The 18,728-nt window shown below is 58.4% G+C and overlaps 1 protein-coding gene across 1 annotated transcript; it reads left to right on the top strand.

The window, feature by feature from the left end:
* Nucleotides 1-259: 259 nt before the first annotated feature.
* Nucleotides 260-18,686, top strand: ZMAT5 (zinc finger matrin-type 5). The gene is made up of 6 exons (XM_059676889.1): nt 260-313; nt 8,589-8,732; nt 12,311-12,373; nt 13,715-13,795; nt 14,701-14,812; nt 18,267-18,686. Exons 2-6 carry the CDS (start codon nt 8,606-8,608, stop codon nt 18,394-18,396), a joined length of 513 nt encoding a protein of 170 aa, XP_059532872.1. The 5' UTR covers nt 260-313; nt 8,589-8,605; the 3' UTR covers nt 18,397-18,686.
* Nucleotides 18,687-18,728: the final 42 nt, after the last annotated feature.

Here is an 18,728-nt window from a genome sequence, read left to right as displayed (position 1 = left end):
CAGAGGTAACGGATGGCTTACGCGGGACAAAAGTCTTATAAGGTTCAGATCACAGCAGCGCAAACTGTTTGGTAATATTTATTACACAATTTTACTCCTCAATCATTTCTTGCTGATTGAATATTGCTAACTACAACACCCAGAAGCCCTCGAGCTCCCCCCACCTACCCTCATGGTGTTGCAGCTTTAATTCGCAAAGGTTTCTGGGAAAGGAGAACTGATACCTAAGGAAGGACTACGAATCCCAGCAAGCAGTTCGCAACGCAAGGGCGGAGGAGGAGGAGCGCTGGGCCGTCGGGCCGGGCCGAGCCAGGTACCTTCTTTGCGGGACATCGAGGGTTGCGTTTTGGTCTCGTCCCTCACGGGAGGACTTGGGCTCTTCTTTCCAAGCCCGCGCTCCTCCCGGCGGGCCGCTCCGTTTAACGGGTGTGGGAAGTAGAAGAGCGAGGGGCCTGGGCGTCTGGGTCCCCGGCTCATCTCTAGTCCCTGATTCCTCGGTCAGTTTCAAGTTCTGGGCTAACGTTGGAGCCCGTGGCAAAAAGTCCGGTCCTGGGGGCTGAACCCAACGGCCCGACTCCAGGGAACAGGGCGGTTCTTCCCATTTCCCGCATCTCTGGGCTTCGCGTCCGAGAACCCTGGCCTGCAAGGCGGGAGGGAGGGCTGACACCATCATTCCTACCTGGGAATAGAAAGAACAGGGGCTTTGGGGTGCTCGGGCCGTCAACAGATATTTCATTCATTCATTCGTTCGTTCATTCATTCGTTCATTTTATTATTTATTTACTTACTTATTTTCATCCTCTCCGGAGGATGTGTGTGTGTGTGTGTGTGTTTTAATTGATCTTTAGAAGAGAGGGGAAGGGGAAGAGAGAGACACATCTAATGAGAGAGAAACATCTAATCGATCGGTTGCCTTCTGTACCGACTGGGGAGGATCGAATCCGTCATCTAAGTATGTGCCCTGACTGGGGATCGAACCCTCAGCCTTTTCGTGCTCAGGACCACGCTCCAACCAACTGAGCCACCCGACCAGGGCAACAGCGGTTCTCCGAGCGCCTCCTCCGGGCCGAGCACTCATTCTGCTGCGTGCGGGTGGGCGGGTGGGGAGGAGCAGCCATGACAAGCCAGCGATGCTTTGAAGAGCAGAAGACAGGTTGGCTATCGTAGCCAGAGGGACACTTAGCCAGAGACTTGAACAAATAGTAGGAACTCAAATAGAGGAGACGTTGCTGGGGAGGCCCGAGGCTGCTGCAGTCGGGGTGTCTGAGGGACAGAGCAGAGTGGGCTGTGAAGAGGGGGGCGGGGGCAGCTCAGATAAGGCCTTGTAGCCTGTGGGAAGGAGCCTTATGTTTTTCTAGTTGCACCAGGAAGCCCCTGGAAGGTTTTAGGCTGGGTGGTGACCTGCTCTAATTTACATTTTAATGGCCTCATTCTGGCTGCTCTCTGTTTTGGTCAAGTTAAGTTTGAGCTGCCCCTGAGACATCCAGCTGAGAGGTCTACAGGCAACTGGGGATTTGGCTCTGGAGTTCAGAGGAGGGGTCTGGGCCCGAGAGAAAAGCATTGAAAACCAGGGGCTGGATTCGAGGCCCGGAGCGGACTTGTAAACCGGGCAGTGATGCCGAGTAGGGGCCTGGGAGGGGAAATGTGAGGCGCTGTACATCCTCACTGTGGTTCTTTTCAATTTGCAAAGCATCCTGGTACCCCTTTGGGATAGGCCGCTTGACGCTTCTGGGGAAGGAATACTTATGTGTTGCTAACGACAAATCTGGCCGATGGGAAGTTCAGAGGAGGAATTATTTTAGGTGGAATGGGTGGGGAAGACACAGTTAGGTTGTGGCTTGTTTTATTTGGTTTTATTTTTTACCTCTTTAGTTCATTCTCTTTGGAGCAACAATTTTTTAAAACCCAATTTTCTGCAAGCCATCATATTCAACTTAGAAATTATTATTCTATACATAAACCTAGAAAAACAAGAAAAATGACCTTACCTTCTCCTTTGAGTAATGTTGAACACACTAAATCCCTTTAAACATTCAGCCCTATGAACAGCCTAATTGCATTCCCTTGCATATTTAATTCCACTTATAAGTGTAATATATTTGATTTTCTTTTTAAGTATTTCAGAGACATAACCTAACAAGCATAATTTCCCCAGAATACTTAAACAGTTACTAAAACATCTAATAAATTAAACCTGTAAACAGTGAATTTTAAGTTCTTGTAAACAGTTCAGTGCTTTTAATAGAAGGATTCTCTTGTCACTGGTTCTCAGCCTGGGGAGTTAGTAAAATACATCTCTGACATAAAATTAGGATTTGGGGGGGCACCTTTAGTATCGTTATAGCACCCCAGGAGATCCTAATATGTAGCCAGTTTTTCCAATCATTGCTAACCTCTCCACTTAAAGTCACAAGTCTAATGCCAATTACTGACATATATTTTATCAATTACCTAGCTATAGACTTTAACTTTGATATTTTAAATTGGAATCACATTGCTTATCTGTCATCTACGCAGCATGTCAAATTCTTTTCAAATGTTCCTGATACTTTCAAATACCAAGTGTGCACTGACGATTACTAAATTCAGGACAGGAATGTAAGTACGGGTGGGGCGAAGGTCGGTTTACAGTCGTGAGGACGTGAAACACAGTTTTTCCTTGTATTGTTGTTTATTAATTATTGTATTATTTTCCATACGGACAACTGTGGACCTGCTTTGCCCCGCCCTGTACAAGCAGTTTGATTTATTCTACTCTCTCTCTTTGCAATTCTAAATTTTCCTGGAGTGTGACAGGACACCCAGCCAGGAGGGGAAACAGTTTTATTCGTGGAAGTGAATGCCAGGCAAGTCGGGGTTACCCCTTCAGCAAGCGGACCGATTGGTGACTGGGACAGGAATCAGGTGCCCTGCCTCCCCAGGGGCGCTGTCCCCAGCAGAGGCCTTTGGATGCAGGGAATGGAGGCCGGTGAGCACAGCTGTTCCCCTGGGCTTTTGTTCCTTAGCGGATGCCTCCTAGCAGGTGCTAGACTCGCTGGTTAAACCGCAGGCTTCTGGGCCCCTCCAGATCTGCCGGGTCCGGATCCCGGAGATCTGACCCGGGGGACTTCATCTGTAATAAACCCTGCACAGGGAGCCACGGGAAAGTTGGAGCAGCAGTATTTTAAGAGGGCTGGCCTGATGCTACCCAGGGCAGGTAAACTGGGGAGGCTGGTCCAGGTGTGAGGAGGAGAGACCCGACTGGGTGGTAACAGAGAGTCAGATGGGCTTGAAGCCCAAACTGGGGGGGGAGGGGGGAAGAAGGGGGAGGCACACGCCGTTCTGAGCCTGGGTATCTGGCGCAGGAGCCTCCTTCAGACTATTTTTACCTTTTCTATTTGGAAGCTCTGGCCTCCGGGGACCTGTAACTGTCTGATGAGAAACCGTGTCTCCAGCCTGCGGCTCCCTGGAGCCCGATTCGGGTTCAGCCGCCTGCGCTGGGCCAGGTCGGCTTAGAATCGGGGCGCACCTATCAGCCTTTAGCCAGGGGCCGAGGGAAATGTCTCCCTTGCATCCCTTTCCAGGTTCATCCTGGCGAACCAGGTCACTGGAACCATCCGTGGTGTTTCCTAAGGAAGAAGGAATAGGGTTTATCCCTGCCTGACAAATTTCCCACTTTTTATGGGAGTTTTTTGGGGACACTTAAAAACAATACAGGCTAAATGTCAAAACGTAGAATAATAGAAAAACACAAAATGGAAAAAAAAAAATCCTGCGCATAATCCTATTATCCAGGCATTACCACAGTAAATATTTTGTGTCTGCTCTAGTCTAGGTATGAGTGTGGGAGGATTTTTTCCCTTATAATAGTGGTATTATATATTCTGTTGTGATAATGAGTTTTTTCCCATTGTTTTTTGGTGGTGGTTTTTGGGTTTTTTGTTGTTGTTTTTTTTTTGAGTGGAAGGGAGGGGGAAGAGGAAGAAAGAGAGAGAGAGAGAGAGAGAAACATCAACAAACATTTTCTCAGGAATTTGGGAGTGGCTTAGCTGGGTGGTTCTGGCTCAGACTGCCCCAGAAGGTTGCAATCAAGCCCAGGGCTGCACTCATCCGAAGGCTTGACTGGGGCTGGAGGGTCCACTTCCAAGCTTACTCACATGACTGCTAACAGGTTTCGATTCCTTGCCACTCGGACCTCCCCACAATATGGCAGCCAGCTTCCCCCACAGCGAGTGATTAGAGGGGAGACACCAGGATGGAAGCCACAGCGCCCTTTGATAACTTGATCATGTGAGTGACGTCCTGTCACCTCTGCTCTATTCTCTTATCACACAAAACCGTGATACAGCTTAGAAGCGAACAACATCACACGGCACACACATGAGGAGGTGGTGTCGCTGCGGCCACGGCTGCTGCCACATCCACAAATGAGTGTTGAGCACCATCAGCATGTCAGGCGCGGCGCTAACACTGAGCTCGCGTTCTTTTTTTTTAAAATATATTTTATTGATTTTTTACAGAGAGGAAGGGAGAGGGATAGAGAGTTAGAAACATCAATGAGAGAGAAACATCGATCAGTTGCCTCCTGCACACCCCCTACTGGGGATGTGCCCGCAACCAAGGTACATGCCCTTGACCGGAATCGAACCTGGGACCCTTGAGTCCACAGGCCGACGCTCTATCCACTGAGCCAAACCGGTTAGGGCACATGCTTTAATCCTCATGGTAATCTTATGAAATAGTATTATTACCTTCCTCTTCCAGGTGAGGCTCAGCGGGTAAGCAGTTTGCTGAGAGTTTCCCGGCCTGGAAGTGGCAGGGGTGGGATTCCCATCTGGGTTGAATGATTAGAGGAGGGTTGATGTGGGTGATCAGTGTGACTTCGGGCTGGCTGTCCCTCCCTCTGTTCTTCAGCCCGTCACCTGCTACCTTAAAGGGCCATCATTTCTCCCAGGGGGTCCGTGGACTCTGCACCGGAGCCCCCCCTAGATCCTGGCCCTCTCCCAGACCTGCTGCGTGGGAAATTGCTGTGGGCGGGGCCCCCACTGCCTTATTCTGCGGGGAGGAAGGGTTGCGCCTCGCTCCCAGGGGTGGAATGGAACGCAGTCAGGATGAGAAAGCCCTGTGGTTGCCACAAAACACCAGGACATCTGAGGGGGACCCCTAACCTATTGGGGCTCCTCTCAGGGAAGACATCTGGGTCTCCTTGGCATCCCTGTTGAAGCTGGGTCCTCGGTGGGCAGTCTGTGGGCCACCCCCACAGGGCAGTTCCGATGCCATCCACTCCAGACGGCAGGCATCTGTGGTGCTGGGACGTTGCCATGCTCCTGGCGGGTGTGCAACGAAGCCGTCCGCTGGCTGCGGTTGGCTGTTTACCTGGGGTCTGGCAGCGCCATAATTAGAAGGGATGACAGGTGAGCTTGAGGGTGGCATGTGGTGAGCCCAGGTCCTGGGTAATTACAGTGTGTGTGCCGGCCCCTGGCCGCAGCCGAGCTGCTGGCTTATTTTAGCCTGGTGCCAGAGCTCTCTGTACCTGAGGCGCACCCAATGGAAGGGACCAAGAATATCAATGAAGCACAAATGTCTGCCCCGTGACAGCCTCGCAGCGGAGCAGTGGGAGGGGAAAGAAGGGGTTCTGGGGTCAGGCAGACCCCGTGTGGGTGCTGGCTCTGGCCTGTGTGGCTGCGGGGCCTCGGCACATGGCTTCGCAGGGCGTGGGGCTCCCTGCACTGCTCCCCGCCAGCAGTACTCAGGCCGATGAGGAATGACCTTTTTCAGTGTCTCCCCTAGCCTTGGCCTTGAGCACATGGGGAGTGTTTCTGAACCTGGGTCCTCATCTGTGAAGGGCCACCTTGATGGGGAGGGTCTCTGAGGGTTAAATGAGGAATGAGAGCCAGGGGCCTCGCACGCAGGAGTCCAGTCTGAAGCTCTTCCCTCGCCCCAGCTCACCCCTTCTCTGTTATCCTTTCTTCTACCCCCGTGTCCCCACTAGTTGGTCATCTTTTCCTTGAGCCCAGAGGACGGAAGGCAGGTGCCCTGGGTGGCCAGGTGCGGGTTAAGTCTAGAGCTGGGCTCTGCCGGAGGCAGCAGTCCTTCGGGGAGGCTGGTGGTGGCAGTGAGAGGCCGGCCTTTGGGATCTTAGGGTCTCTCTTCTCGCTGTCTTCCTCATCCATCCTTGTCTCTTCCCCAGATTCAGACTTGAGGAGAAGAGACCTGGCAGGGGTGTAGTGAGTGACTCACAAAGGAAAGCTGTCATCAGTGGGGCTTGTCGGGGGGAGACACTTGTGACTGGGAGCAGCTCTAGGGCCATTCGGCCTGGGTTCTGAGCCCAGCTCCGCGCTTGCTGGCGGTGTCACCTTGGCTACGCCATTCACTTCTTGGAGCCGCTGTGCCCTCTTCTGAAAAGGTGTCACAGGTCCTACCACACAGGGTGTCCTGAGGTGATGCGTTTAGAAAGCTTTTAACCTGGTGCCAGTGCAGCAGGTGCACAGTAAACCAAGGCCTGGGTGACATGGACCGAGCACTGGCTCAGTGCTGGGCGTTACCAGTGCCATTTGTATTGCTCGTTCTTTTGTGGTTAATAATTCATCGGGAGCAGCAAATCTCTGTGTATCACTCCCCCAAGAGGCCCTCAGACCCACCACCTCATTCCCACAGTGAAAGTAGAGGCCCAGAGCGGGGCAATGACTTGCCCAAGGTCACACAGCTGGCTGCTCAGTGCCCTGCGTGGTTTTGTCCAGCTGAGCCCGCTGCAGAGCCACCGTTTCGTCTCAGCCTCCCAGGGGGACACCCCCCCTCAGTCCCTCGCCCCCCGGACCCCCCCCCCCCCCCCCCGTCCCGGTTACTCTCCAGAGCCTCAGCTTCTGGGCGCTTCAGGCTTCGTGAATGGCTTGGGTTAGCTCCCGGCCGTTAAGCGTTCATCTCTTACCATTTCAATCCAGCTCCTATAAGTTTATTGGCAAGACGGGTGTATTAGAGCTGCCAAATTTAATATATCAAGTCCGTGTGTCTGGGATGTGGTTTCTCAGCAGTAACTGGAGAAAAGAGGTTTTATGTGTTTTCATTTGGAATGACTGTCTGTTCCTAATCCCATTAGAGCCCTTGACTTAATGGCTGCTGTCCCCGCCTGCGCAGGCCCGCTTTCTCCCTCAGCCGCACGGCTGCCCTGCCGGGCCTGTCCAGGGGGCTTGTCTGTCTTCGTGTCTTTCTCCAGCCTCCTCTTTTCAAGATGCATTTCCCCGTCCGTCTGCCCCGTGGTCAGGCCCCAGCTTCGTATCTATTTGCCAGATCCTGGGAGTCGAGCTTGTGCTGCCGGCCTGAGCTGCCGCCTCATGACCTCGGGGAAGCCTCCGGTCTTGGTCCCCTGGGCCTCGGGAACCTGCTCTGGGAAACGAGGGGCCAGAATATAGGCCCTGAAGGGGGGGGGGGGGGGCTGGTCTGGACTCAGCCTGTGCAGGTCCCGTCTGACGGCCCCAGGGGACTTGGTCCTCCTCTGATCTTGTGGCACCAAACTGGGAGACGCAAGGTTGGCGTCACCCCCGCTCCCCCTGAGAGTCAGAGTCACCCCTGGCCTGGGGCTGCAGATCTCCTGGGTCAGGAATAGCAGCTGTGGTCACCACGGCTGGAGGCTCTTCAGACCCTGAACCGTCCTCATTTCCCTCTGCGGCTGCCTGGGGACCTGCCACGGGAGAGCTGAGCCACTCTCCTGGGGAAGCCGTTGGCACCTCTGCCTGGGCCTCTAGCCTCTCTGGGCATCGAGCTGGTGTGGAAGAGAGGACACGCGGCGGCTGGAGCTGAGGGGACCTGGGCTTACGGAACCTCGGTCATCCCTTAAGGAAAATGGGAATTGAGTTGTTTATTCAGCAGCTGTCTGGGTGCCTGCTATGCACCGCGCACCACTTTGGGTGCTGCAGCTTCAGCGATAAACAACAAAAATATCCCTGCCCGCGTGGACTTACCTTCCTACGGGGAGAAGAGATAGTGAACGGAACCAGGAACTGTTCCTTCACAGGGGATACAAATGAGGCAGGAAATGGGGAAAGCTAAGTGGAGGGTGGAGGGTTCTGCCATTTTAAGTAAAGTGGTCACGGTCGCTTCCTGAGAAGGTAGTGTTCGAGCGAAGATTGAAGGAGTTGAGTGAGCAAGCTTCGCAGGTGCCCGGGGAGGGCACCCAGGCAGCGGGAACAGCATGCAGACGCCGGGAAGTGGGCACGGGCTGGCGTGCGTGAGGAGCAGAGGGGGGCCTGTGCGGTCGGCATGGAGAGACCGGTCGAGAGGAGATGAGAGGTGTGGGGGGTGTAAGGTGGTGGTTCCCTGGCGACATACGGAAAATTTAAAAAGTACTGATGCCCAGGCCTCACCCACGCTGCTTCTGCTTTAACTGGCCCCGGGTGGAGGCTGGGCAGCAGAATGGTTAAAGGACCCCCCGTGGGATGAGGCCCGCGCAGCCCCTCACGGGCTGCTGTGAGTTTTAAATGAGGCGGTGGGTGCACGGAAAGGCTCCCTACACGGCCCAGGCCCGGCCCGCAGGGAGCGCGCCGTCGGGTGGTGTGCGTGGGATTCGGGGTGTGGCGTCCCCTCCCCGCTCTGACATGCTCTGTGCTCCCCAGGCAGCGGGCGCGGGGCCATGGGGAAGCGTTACTTCTGTGACTACTGCGACCGCTCCTTCCAGGACAACCTCCACAACCGCAAGAAGCACCTGAACGGGCTGCAGCACCTCAAGGCCAAGAAGGCCTGGTACGACATGTTCCGAGGTGGGTGCCGCCGGCTCGGCCGCCAGGCTGCTGGGGCCCTGCCCTTCGCTCGTTCTTATCATCAGACAAGGAAGCCCCGTGGGCCAGTGGCCCCAGCGCAGAGGGGCCTCCGAAGGTCAGACGGAGCGTGAGCGCCTTTCCCCAGCGAGCTTGACTGGGGGCTGTTCTCAGATGCCTGGCCAGGCTCTGGGGCTGCTGTGGCCGGGAGGAGGGCCTCCCCCAGGAGGTGATGTGGGAGCCAGTAGCTGAGAGACAGGGCAAGGCCAGCCACACCGCTCTGGGCAGAGGGTGTGCAGAAGCGGGCGCTCTCCGAGCAGGAGAGGGACCCGGCCGGAGAGGAGACTGGTAGGGGTAGAGCTGGGGGCAGGGCGAGGGCCACCACGCAGGACTGGAGGCCACAGTCAGGGGGCTGGGTTGTCCCAAGGGCAGAGAGCGGTCTTTGAGGGGCTTTAGGCAGCAGCCGGTGTGCCCAGAGCTGCATTTGACACTGATAACTGGCTGCTGTGTAAGCAACGGAGTGCAGTGAACGGCGCTGAATGCCTGGCCGACGGGTGGCTGAATAACCAAGCTTCCTCCGGGAGGGGCTGCTCAGAGCAGCTGTGACGGGTGAATGGGCTGAGGCTGTCAGCACCCAGCACCGGCCTGGCACCCCAGGCACTCACTGCAGGAGCTGCTCTGCACGGTGTCGTTGGACATACACACTGAGCAGCAGTGAGGGAGGGGCCAGAGGGGTTCAGCAGGAGCCTGGTCAAATGGAGAGGGAGCTGGGCAGTGGGGTGAAGGGTCCAAGAGCTCCCAGAATGAACCAAGGCGGGTCCAGTGCTCAGTGGGACCTGGGGAGCAGGATTCAGGGACAGGGCCCAGAGCCTGGAAGGAAGGAGTTGGGTCCCAGCAGCTGAGAAGGAAGGAGAAGGTGAAACAGAGTTCCCTGATCTGTGACTCAGAATTCACAAGAAGGGGGTGAGCATTTATTGAGTGCCTGCTGCATGCCAAGTGTCTTCATTTGCTTTTCTTAGTCATTCTCTATAGCAGCGGGCTCTCAGCCCCTGGAGAGAGGATCACCTAGAGACCGTGAAATTAAACAAGGCTCTGGCCCCCTGACCCACCCCCAGAGGCAGGTTTGGGGCAGGGCCTGGGCACGGCATTTTGAAAGCTCTCCCTGACTCTCCCCATTTCAGACGAGAAGCCTCACAGGCTCGGATGAGGGCAGGTGGCCAGGCTGCTCAGCAGGCCAGGCATGACTGTGGCCAGGGTCTGGGAGTGGGGGTGCCTGGGAGGCCTTCGACCCTGGTGGCAGGCAGAGACGCCCTCACTCCCAAATCCTGGGGGCTGTGACCTGGCATGGAACTGGGCCTCAAGATCACCCTGGTGTTTGCTCCTAGTCCCAGACTCTCAGCTGAGCGCTCCCTCTGAGCTCTAGCCACACTCGCCACTACAGTTACTGTGCCCCCTGCAGACATGCCCTTCCTCCCTCGGCCTGGTCCCCATCTCAGCGCAGGCAGAGTCCTCCCCCCACAACACCCCTCCAGGGCAGGTCCTTTGGCCTCATGCTGTTTACCCCGTTTATATCCGCGTGGATTAGTGTGGCTGCTGGACTGGAAGGAAGGACCAGGTCTGCCTTGTTCTCCACTAAATCCCCATCCTGGCACGGAGCCTGGCACACAGGGCGTGCTCAGTCAATGTTTGTCGGATGAATGTCTAAATGAACGAGCAAACAGACACGGGGCGTCAGGGCAGGTGCTAATGTTGGGAGATGAAGCGAGAAGGACCAACGGGGTCAGGTCACGAGGAGCCTTGAACGCCAGGCGGAGGAGCGTGGGCCTCTGTGCAGGGCCCGGGCCCGCGTTCCCAGCGCCGGGTGCAGTCAGCGTCGTAAGGGAGCTTTGAACAGCTCTCACGCTCTCCCCGTCCAGAGGGAAGCACAGCCTGGGGCCGGGCTTGGGCATCCGTGCACTTGAATAGCTGCCCGAGTCTGTCGTGTGGCTGGGGTTGAGAATCACCAGTCAGGTGCTGGGCAGAGTCCCTTGTGTAGGCTCGTCATCCTGCCACCCTCAGCTGTCCTACCCACCCCCCTCCCCTGGCGGGGCCTGGGCAATGTCCTCTGCCCTCCACCAGCCCACCCCCCTGGGAGGGTGTGTGGCATCAGCTGGCTGGACTGATCTGACAAGCCCAGTCCTGGAAGATGGACCCCTCCCCACCCTGCTGATCCAACCCACACTCCCCCAGGGCACCCTGGAGTGGGTCCTCCCATAACCATCTCCTGGCCCCTGCGGCCCACCCTTCCCCCAGCTCCTCACTGCCCCGGGGAAGGGAGGAGCCCCCATCAGAGCCAGGTACTCACCCAGCACCACAGGGGAAAAGGTGGGGACTATGACCCACACGCCAGGGTTCAAACCTGCACTGCCACTTCCTGACCATGTTAACCTTTCTCCTGTCTGAACCTCAGTTTTCCCTTCTGCAAAATGGGGGTGTTAGTACTAAGCAGTGGGTTTGTGAGGAGGAAACGAAATCAGAACTGCTCCCATTTGTTGCGCATCCACTACAGAGGGTCTCAGGCTTGGCTGCACGCCGGTGTCACCTGGGGAACATGATGCTGAGGCCACTCCCTACCCCACTTTCCCAGCAGTTCCATGTGCCATCAGGTAGAGGGGCCACCTGCCTCCTCTGCCAGGTGCTGTCCATCATCTGCTTCCACAGCAGCCTGACCCGGTGAGAACCACCCCCCCCCACACACACACGTTATAGATGGGGAAACGGAGGCCCGGAGAGGTTAAACACCTGGCCTGTGGTCGTGTACATCTGGACTCCGAAGCCACTGGTCTTGCAGTACCTCAGTGGCCTTTAGAAAAGGCAGTGAATGAGTGGGAAGGTGCCCAGCCCAGGCCTGGCCCCTCCCTCCTCCAGGGTGACACCAGGGCCTCTGAGTCAGGGCACCTTGCTCACGTGTCTTACTCATGGATTTTGACTGATTGATTCTTTGCCGACCAAGAAGCACACAACATTTACCCCCTAAATATACGCTGAAAGTAAAGGTGGAAAAATCGGCAGAAACCAGGGTTGAGGTTTGTATCCAGAAAGATTGTTGCCAAGCCCTGTCAAGGCTGGGGACGGCCTGGCGCTGAGAGCCCGCAGCTGGCGTGCGGAGGGCACGGGGAGAGTGTTCTGCCGTGCTGCCCGTGGAGCGGTGCCTGGGTCCTGTTTCCTGGTGAGCTTCCTGGGCACCGGGAATTGTTTTTAGCTTTCTATTTTGAAATAATTATAGATTCCTAAGAGGTTGCAGAGACGGGGCAGAAAGACCTTGTGGTACCAGCTTTTAAAAAACAAACAAGAACACAGCCACCCACCACTCCCTGGGGGATTCTGTGCAGAGCTCAGAGCCTCTGGCCTCAAAGCTTGCCTTTGGCGGGGTCTGGGCGGGGTGGGAGGGGTTGAGGTCGCCCAAGCTCAGACCCCTCTGCCCAGCATCCCCGTCTGTGGCTATCCCTTTATGGATGGGGGGCGCTTCCCTTCCCGACCTCAGGGAGGACCTGTGTGCAGCGCAGGTCGCAGGTCGGAGCCCAGCCCCTCTCTCCTCACAGATGCAGCTGCCATCTTGCTGGATGAACAGAACAAGCGGCCCTGCAGGAAGTTTCTGCTGACAGGTGAGGTGTGCCACTCAGCTCCACTTCTGCCCGCCCCTCCCTGCCCCTGTCCCTCCCCAGGGACCAGCCTGCCAGCCTGGCCTGCTCAGACCCCTGCAGAGCCTCTGCCCCACCCTGGCCACCATCCTGAACCCCCTTGGTGGCCTTGGAGCCTCAGCTGACTCATCCGTTGGGGTCCTCTCCGGGTCTTGCCTTAGGACTTCCAGGGGCTTGTCCTCAGTTCTTCAGACCTAGAATGTGATTTTATCAGCTCAGCCGGAACCAGCAAACGCTGCGAGATGGCAAGGAACCCTGGAGACGCCGATGGGGGTGCTAGACTGGCGGATGAAGTTAGCCTGGGAGCCCAGCCCGCTCCCGGCAGGCAGGGCTGGAGGGGCCGCAGGTCTGGCAGTGCCCAGAAGGTGCGGAAGTAGAGCCGAGGGCGCGAGGTGTTGATGTGACTGCTCAGTATCCAGCCAGGAAAGAGGCATGTGGTTTAGAGATAAAGACCTCAGTCAGTGAGGAGCCAAGGCGGATGAAAATAAGGGAAGAAAAATAGGACAAAGCCGGGAGCATTCGTCTCCTCCACGCCGGCCATGAGGGCCTTGCACTCTCTCAGGGCCTGGCCCTGAGCTTCCTAGCGGCCGAGGCAGAGATGAAAGCCTCGATGATTGACATGGTGTAAAGGCGCAGCCCTGGGGAGAGGAGCTGCTGTTGACCCAGGGAAGCGAGGTCAGGAGATGGCGCTGTCCCCAGCACGGGCCCCAGGCCTGCAGGTCAGGGGGCTCCCCCAGGACTCCCCATGGAGGGCATATTCACTGGGAGGTGGCGCTGGCTTAGGACACCTCCAGTCTTCTGTTATTTTGAGACACATTTTGGTCTTCTCGGTTGAGGTTCAGAAAGCCACCCTGGACGGTGTACCTCCTTTCATGGTGCAAATTACAGCCATTCAGGCCTTTCTGGGAGCTGCTCGCCAAGCCCAGTGAGCGGACCGGCCCCCGGGGGGAGGGGGGGCACGGCCTGGAGCGCAGAGGAAGCATGACCTTTTCGGGGACCCACATGTAGTTCCTGAGGCGGGGTCACCGAGTGGTGACAAGAGCCACGCCTGCAGAGGCTGCGCATCCTAAACGTGGGCGTTGTCAGTGGGTTTGACCCCCAGCCGGGGCAGGGTCATGAGCAGAACGATGGAGCAGACAGGTTGCTCCGGCTGCTGTGAGGGCAGGCCAGAGAGTTAAGTTTTTCTTCAGGGGTGGGGTTGCTGCTCTTGAGTCCCTGAAGTCTTGCCCCTAAACCTCCAGTGACCCTCAGCCCCCAGCGGAGCCCTCCCTGCCGGAGCAGCAAGTAACTGTCTCCCCCTTGCAGGCCAGTGTGACTTCGGCCCCAACTGCAGATTTTCCCACATGTCTGAGCGAGACCTGCAGGAGCTGAGTATCCAGGTGGAGGGTGCGTTTTGGTCGGGACCAGGGGTGGGGTAGTGGGGGAGCTGCTGGGGGGAGAGTGCAAGAGCTGAGGCTGGGGGAGCTGCCTGTCCCCCCTCACCTCCCCGTCTCTTATGGTCACCGTGTGGGGTTGGCTGAGGGCTGCGGGGCGATGGGGTGGGTGTCAAACTGCCTCCAAACCTGCAGACACCTAGTGGAGACAGCGATGGGAGAGGGAGGGGGTCGGGAGCAGAGGCGCGCCCCCTCTGGCTCTGCTACACCCCTGGTGCCCTTGGCGCACGGCTTAACCTCAGAGGCAGTGTCTTGGCCTGTCGAACGCGGCCGCTTTCGAGATGGAGGGAGCCGACGCACGCGCAGCGCTGGCCAGGCCTGGCCCAGAGGAAGGCTGGTCCACAGGGTGGCTGTTTCCTCCGCCCCGGCTCCTCCCAAACCGCCCCACGACTCTGACCCATCTCACACCCAGCTTGTTTGAACTCCACCCACTGCGCGGCCTTCACTCAGTGAGCAAAGGTGTTTGTAGGACATTTTATGAGAAGAGCAGTCGGGGAAGCTGAGGCTACTCCTGCCCGGGGTCAGAGACCCAGCACCGGCAGAGCCGAGACCCACCCGCTCTGCCCTGCGCTGCGCCCCACGGCACCTGCCCCCAGGGCTGGGCTCCTCCTGAGCCCCAGGCTCCCTGCAGGCCTTGTCCCTTGTCCAGCTCCACAAGGCTTGGGGGGCAGGCAGTGCTCGATCTCCATTGATGGGGAAGCAGAGTGAGGCCCGGGGGGTGGGGGGTGGGGACAGGCCCGCCGCTGCTCCTGGCTCCCTGCTCGCGCTCTCCCAGGAAGGCTCCGGCTGCTGTGGGCGGCTGGGATTCAGGTGGGGGTGAACCTGCCCTCACTCGCCTCTGTCTCCCCATTCCCACAGAGGAGCGGCGGGCCAGGGAGTGGCCTCTGGACATCACTGACCTCCCCGAGGGCCACCTGGAGGACTGGCTGGAGAAGAGAGCCAAGCGGCTGAGCTCGGCCCCAAGCAGCAGGTACGGGCCCCTGCCTGCCCTCTTCCCGTGCCCTCCCCTCCGGGGGCAAGACCCCAGCCAGCCCGCCCTGGCCTGGCGCTGGGCCATCTCCATGACGTGCCCAGGCCTCGGCTCCGGACAGGGACTCCTGCTCCCCGAGGGCTCCCCGCCCTGGACCTCCATGCCTCAGACCCAGTTATCTCTGTGGAGTGGCTTCATGGGACAGGGCCTGGCCTGGGCCTAGGACGCCTGGCTGGGCGTCGAGGGGATGAGGCCTTCCCCCCGGCACCGCCAGAGGGGGTAGGTCAGGCTGCTTGCCTTCTCGGTGTTCCCATCTAGAGAGTTCGTTAGGCTATTTTACAACTGACTTCCATTGCTTTTCACCTTTGTTTCACATCTGCGCCAAGTTTTGTCCCTCCCACCTTGGAAAGATACAGCACAGAAATGACGCAGATGTTGGGGCCATCCCTTCCTCCTGGGCCAGGGATTTATGTTCTGCACCTCAGGCTTCTTCAGCCGGTTGGGGGTCCCCCAGAGAGCTCTGCTCTCCCGCTCCACCCACACTTCTCCTTGGGGGTTAGCCAGCTGCCTGGGCGCCCAGGGCGGTGCTCCCTAAGTCACATTCCCTCCCCTGCTGCTCACCTCCCTGCTGTTTCTGGAATAGAACCTGCAACTGGGGACCCCTGGACTCTAGAGGACGTGAACCTCTCCCCCAGCCCCTCCCTGGGGACCTGCTTTCCCGGCAACCACTTATTCTCCGTGTCCACCTGCCGTCCACCTGCCTCCTGCGGGCTCGGAGCCAGAATGGATGACTCTCCGGGCAGCACGGGCCTGTCCAGCCTTGGGAAACAAGGGCCGTTAGGCGCGGGAGGAACATTTGTTCTTGTCTGTGCCCTTGCTGCCCTCGCCTGCAGGCTGCTCTTGTGAAAAATGACACCTGAATCCTGGGCCCAGAGCGTTGGGCTCTGCCCCCCAGGGAGGCGGGAGGTGGGCTGGAGCCGGCCCCCTCCCTTGTCAGCGGCCTTGCTCTGTTCCCCGCGTCTCCTCCCCTCGAGGCAGCCCTGGAAGCAGGCTCTCTGTGACCTTCAAACACCAGTCGCTCCTGTCTCCGGCCCCTCCTGGCCTCCTGCCTCCCCTCTGCTCCTCCAGCTTGTCCACACAACAGCCCAGAAGCTTCTAAACCACACACAGACCTGGCCTTGCTTAAACCCTCCTGGGCTCCCTCCACCTCAGGTGGAACTTCCCTGCCCCCTCCCTGGCCCCTGGGGGCCACCTTCTCACCTCTGCCATCTGGCCTCCATGTTAGTACCACTGAACGCTTGGCAGCGCCTTCGCTGTGGTGGGTGTTTCTGACTGAGGGGCACCTGCGCCCGCTGTTTTCCTCGGCCGGTAGCTGCTCCCACCCCGCCACGCCTGCAGAGTCGGACGCATCCTCAGGCTCAGCTAAGACCTCCCCTCTTCCAGCCCCAGGCCTCCCCTCACGGCCCTGAGCTTGCAGTGTTGTCATGTGGGCCTGGCACTGGATGACATGTGGACAAATGAGAGCATTTGGGGAGCAGGGTCCCCGGCCTGGAGGACTGTTTCCTGTATTAGTGCTGTAGGCCACTTGTGGGCACTGGTCTGGTGACCCCCCTGCCTCCCTGGGTGTCTGTTTCCTCCCCTGGGACCACCCAGACTCAAGGGCCCTTTCCCTGCTGAGCAGAGCCTCCGGGGGAGCCTGTCCTGTAAAAGGGGGGATGGAGGCTGGGGGCAGGGTGGGGGGGCAGGGGGGGGGGCGTTGTGCCAGGTTCCTGACCCTGAGGGACCTGCCCAGAGCAGCGGTGGGGAGGGAGGGGCTGGCCTCAGCCAAGCGGACTAATCCCCCAGCGAGGCCAGTGCTGGTCCCTGCCCTCTGTTGTTGGCTCTTCAGATTGTGCCTTTATCCCTTCTAATCCCCCCTTTGCACCCCGCTCCGGGCTGGCGCTGCAGCTGCAGCCCACGTACCTCCTGAACTCTTTCCTTCTGATTGAGACCAGGGCTGGGCGACATGAGGGCTGCCCCTGTCCTTGTGCACGGGACAGACAGGCCACTGTGCAGCTCAGGGTCCCCGTCTGCCCTGGGCGGGGCCGGGGACACACTTCAGGGGCTCCTGATGGGAGGCCTTGGGGCGTGCAGGGGCTGAGTCCCAGCTGCCCAATTGCCCGTCTCTCCTAGAAAAAGGGGCTGAGGCTCATGGGGAGGGGCTCCCGGGATCACATCCTCTCTGTGGAGAATGGGGGTCACCCCAACCCTGCCGGGAGCCCTGGCTTGGCTGGCAGCTGGGGCTGTCCCTGCCAGCAACCGTGGAGCCTCCCCAACCCCACCCTTCTCTGCCGTTGGGGAGTTTATGAATCTCCCCAGAGCCCTAAGTCATGCTGGGAGCTGCTTTCTGCGCTTCCCCACACGCAGCAAGCCTCCGAGCAGGGATTCCCCGTCCTCTCCTCTCACAGCCAGAGGCCCCAGAGCCGCGCCTGGGCTGCCCACAGTCCTCAGATGGGCTCTGCTCAGCTGGTCAGGCACCCAGAGGGGCTGGGGGTGGGTACGCGAGGCAAACTGCTGGGCCTCCTGCCCCAAGTCCCCCAGCTCCACCCGAGGCCTGAGTCCTCTCCAGACTGCTCACAGGCGGCCGGCCACAGTGCTCCCTGGAGCCTCAGTGCTCCCTGGAGCGGCAGCCTGAGTGGGGGTCATACCCAGAGGGACTGGAACGTGGGACAGTTGGTGGGGGAGCTGCCTCTGCACCTCCGTCCTCAGGATAGGGGGCCCCAACTGGGCACCAGGGCGGCCGTTCACACAGGCCCTGGGTTCCCCAGACATGGCTCCAGGGGTAGGAGAGGGAATAGCTTGAGAAATGACTTTTTTTTTTTTAAGTTATACAATTTGGGGGGGGGGGGATTTTAAAGGCTTGCGTGCCTGTAAAACTTTTCTTAAAAAGTATGAAAAAGTCAGAAAACACAAAACACCCGTAATCGCACCACTCCGATAGAACCACTGCCACCATTTGGTTGTTTTCCGGGTTTCTTATGCATTTATATATGTTGTATATCTTTAAACAAAAATAGTATCATGCTATATACATTATTTTATAAGCTGCTTTGTCTACTACTCACACCTACGTCAGGATCCCTTCCTCATCAGTGCATAGCGGTCCGCCTTCATTACACAGGCTGCGCGGCATTCGCTGCTGTGGGCGTGCATATATAGATCACCAGTCCCCGCAGGTGGACACACAGGCTCTTTCCAGCCCCTCAGTCCCCGCCCATACCCCGCTCTGCGCTGGGCTCATTCCTGGAGGTGAGGTTCCTGGCTCAAGGGGCCTGCATGTTTCTGAGGCTCCGCTTTCCAGAAAGGTCTACCCTCCCGCACAGCCAGGCGGCAGGAGGGTGAGCAGGGCAATGCCCCAGCCTGGGCCTGCCTGGCCGTGCCCCACTCTAATCCTCTGCCTTCTCCTTCTCTCTAGGGCTGAGCCCATCAGAGCCATCGTCTTCCAGTACCCGGTCGGCTGGCCACCCGTCCAGGAGCTGCCGCCATCTCTGCGGGCACCCCCACCGGGGGGGTGGCCCCTGCAGCCCCGCGTCCAGTGGGGCTAGTTCCTCATCCACCCTGGCCCCCTCCGGGTCAGCTCCCACTGCAGTCACAGTAAAAATAAGGGCTCCTGCTGGGGACGCTGGGGTTCCCTCCTGCTGTGCCCCTCGGAGCCTCTGAAGCCCTTAGCTTGGCCTGGCCTGGCCCGGCTGAGGCGCAGGAGCGCCCCCACCAGGTGCAGCCCTGGCCCTGGCCAGTCAGCGCCACCCACCCTCCCTCCCTCACGGGACATCTTGGTGAGACTGGTGAGGAAACTTCCTGCTGGATGTTTATAAAGAAAGTGTCACTACGGCGATATGGCTACGCTTCCCCCTTGCCCGGTGCCCTCGGCTCCGTG

Source organism: Myotis daubentonii, chromosome 19 (genome assembly GCF_963259705.1).
Source record: "Myotis daubentonii chromosome 19, mMyoDau2.1, whole genome shotgun sequence".
NCBI classification, from domain to species: domain Eukaryota; kingdom Metazoa; phylum Chordata; class Mammalia; order Chiroptera; family Vespertilionidae; genus Myotis; species Myotis daubentonii.
The sequence above is the reverse complement of the archived record's forward strand: the minus strand, read 5'-3'. Positions and strand labels throughout refer to the sequence as shown.

Excerpts from the sequence above, each read along its gene's own strand:
- ZMAT5 (XM_059676889.1), top strand. The coding sequence starts at position 8,606 with ATGGGGAAGCGTTACTTCTGTGACTACTGCGACCGCTCCTTCCAGGAC. Across the intron at positions 13,796-14,700 it reads GCTGAGTATCCAGGTGGAGG|AGGAGCGGCGGGCCAGGGAG; the intron begins GTGCGTTTTGGT and ends CCATTCCCACAG. Across the intron at positions 14,813-18,266 it reads AGCTCGGCCCCAAGCAGCAG|GGCTGAGCCCATCAGAGCCA; the intron begins GTACGGGCCCCT and ends CCTTCTCTCTAG.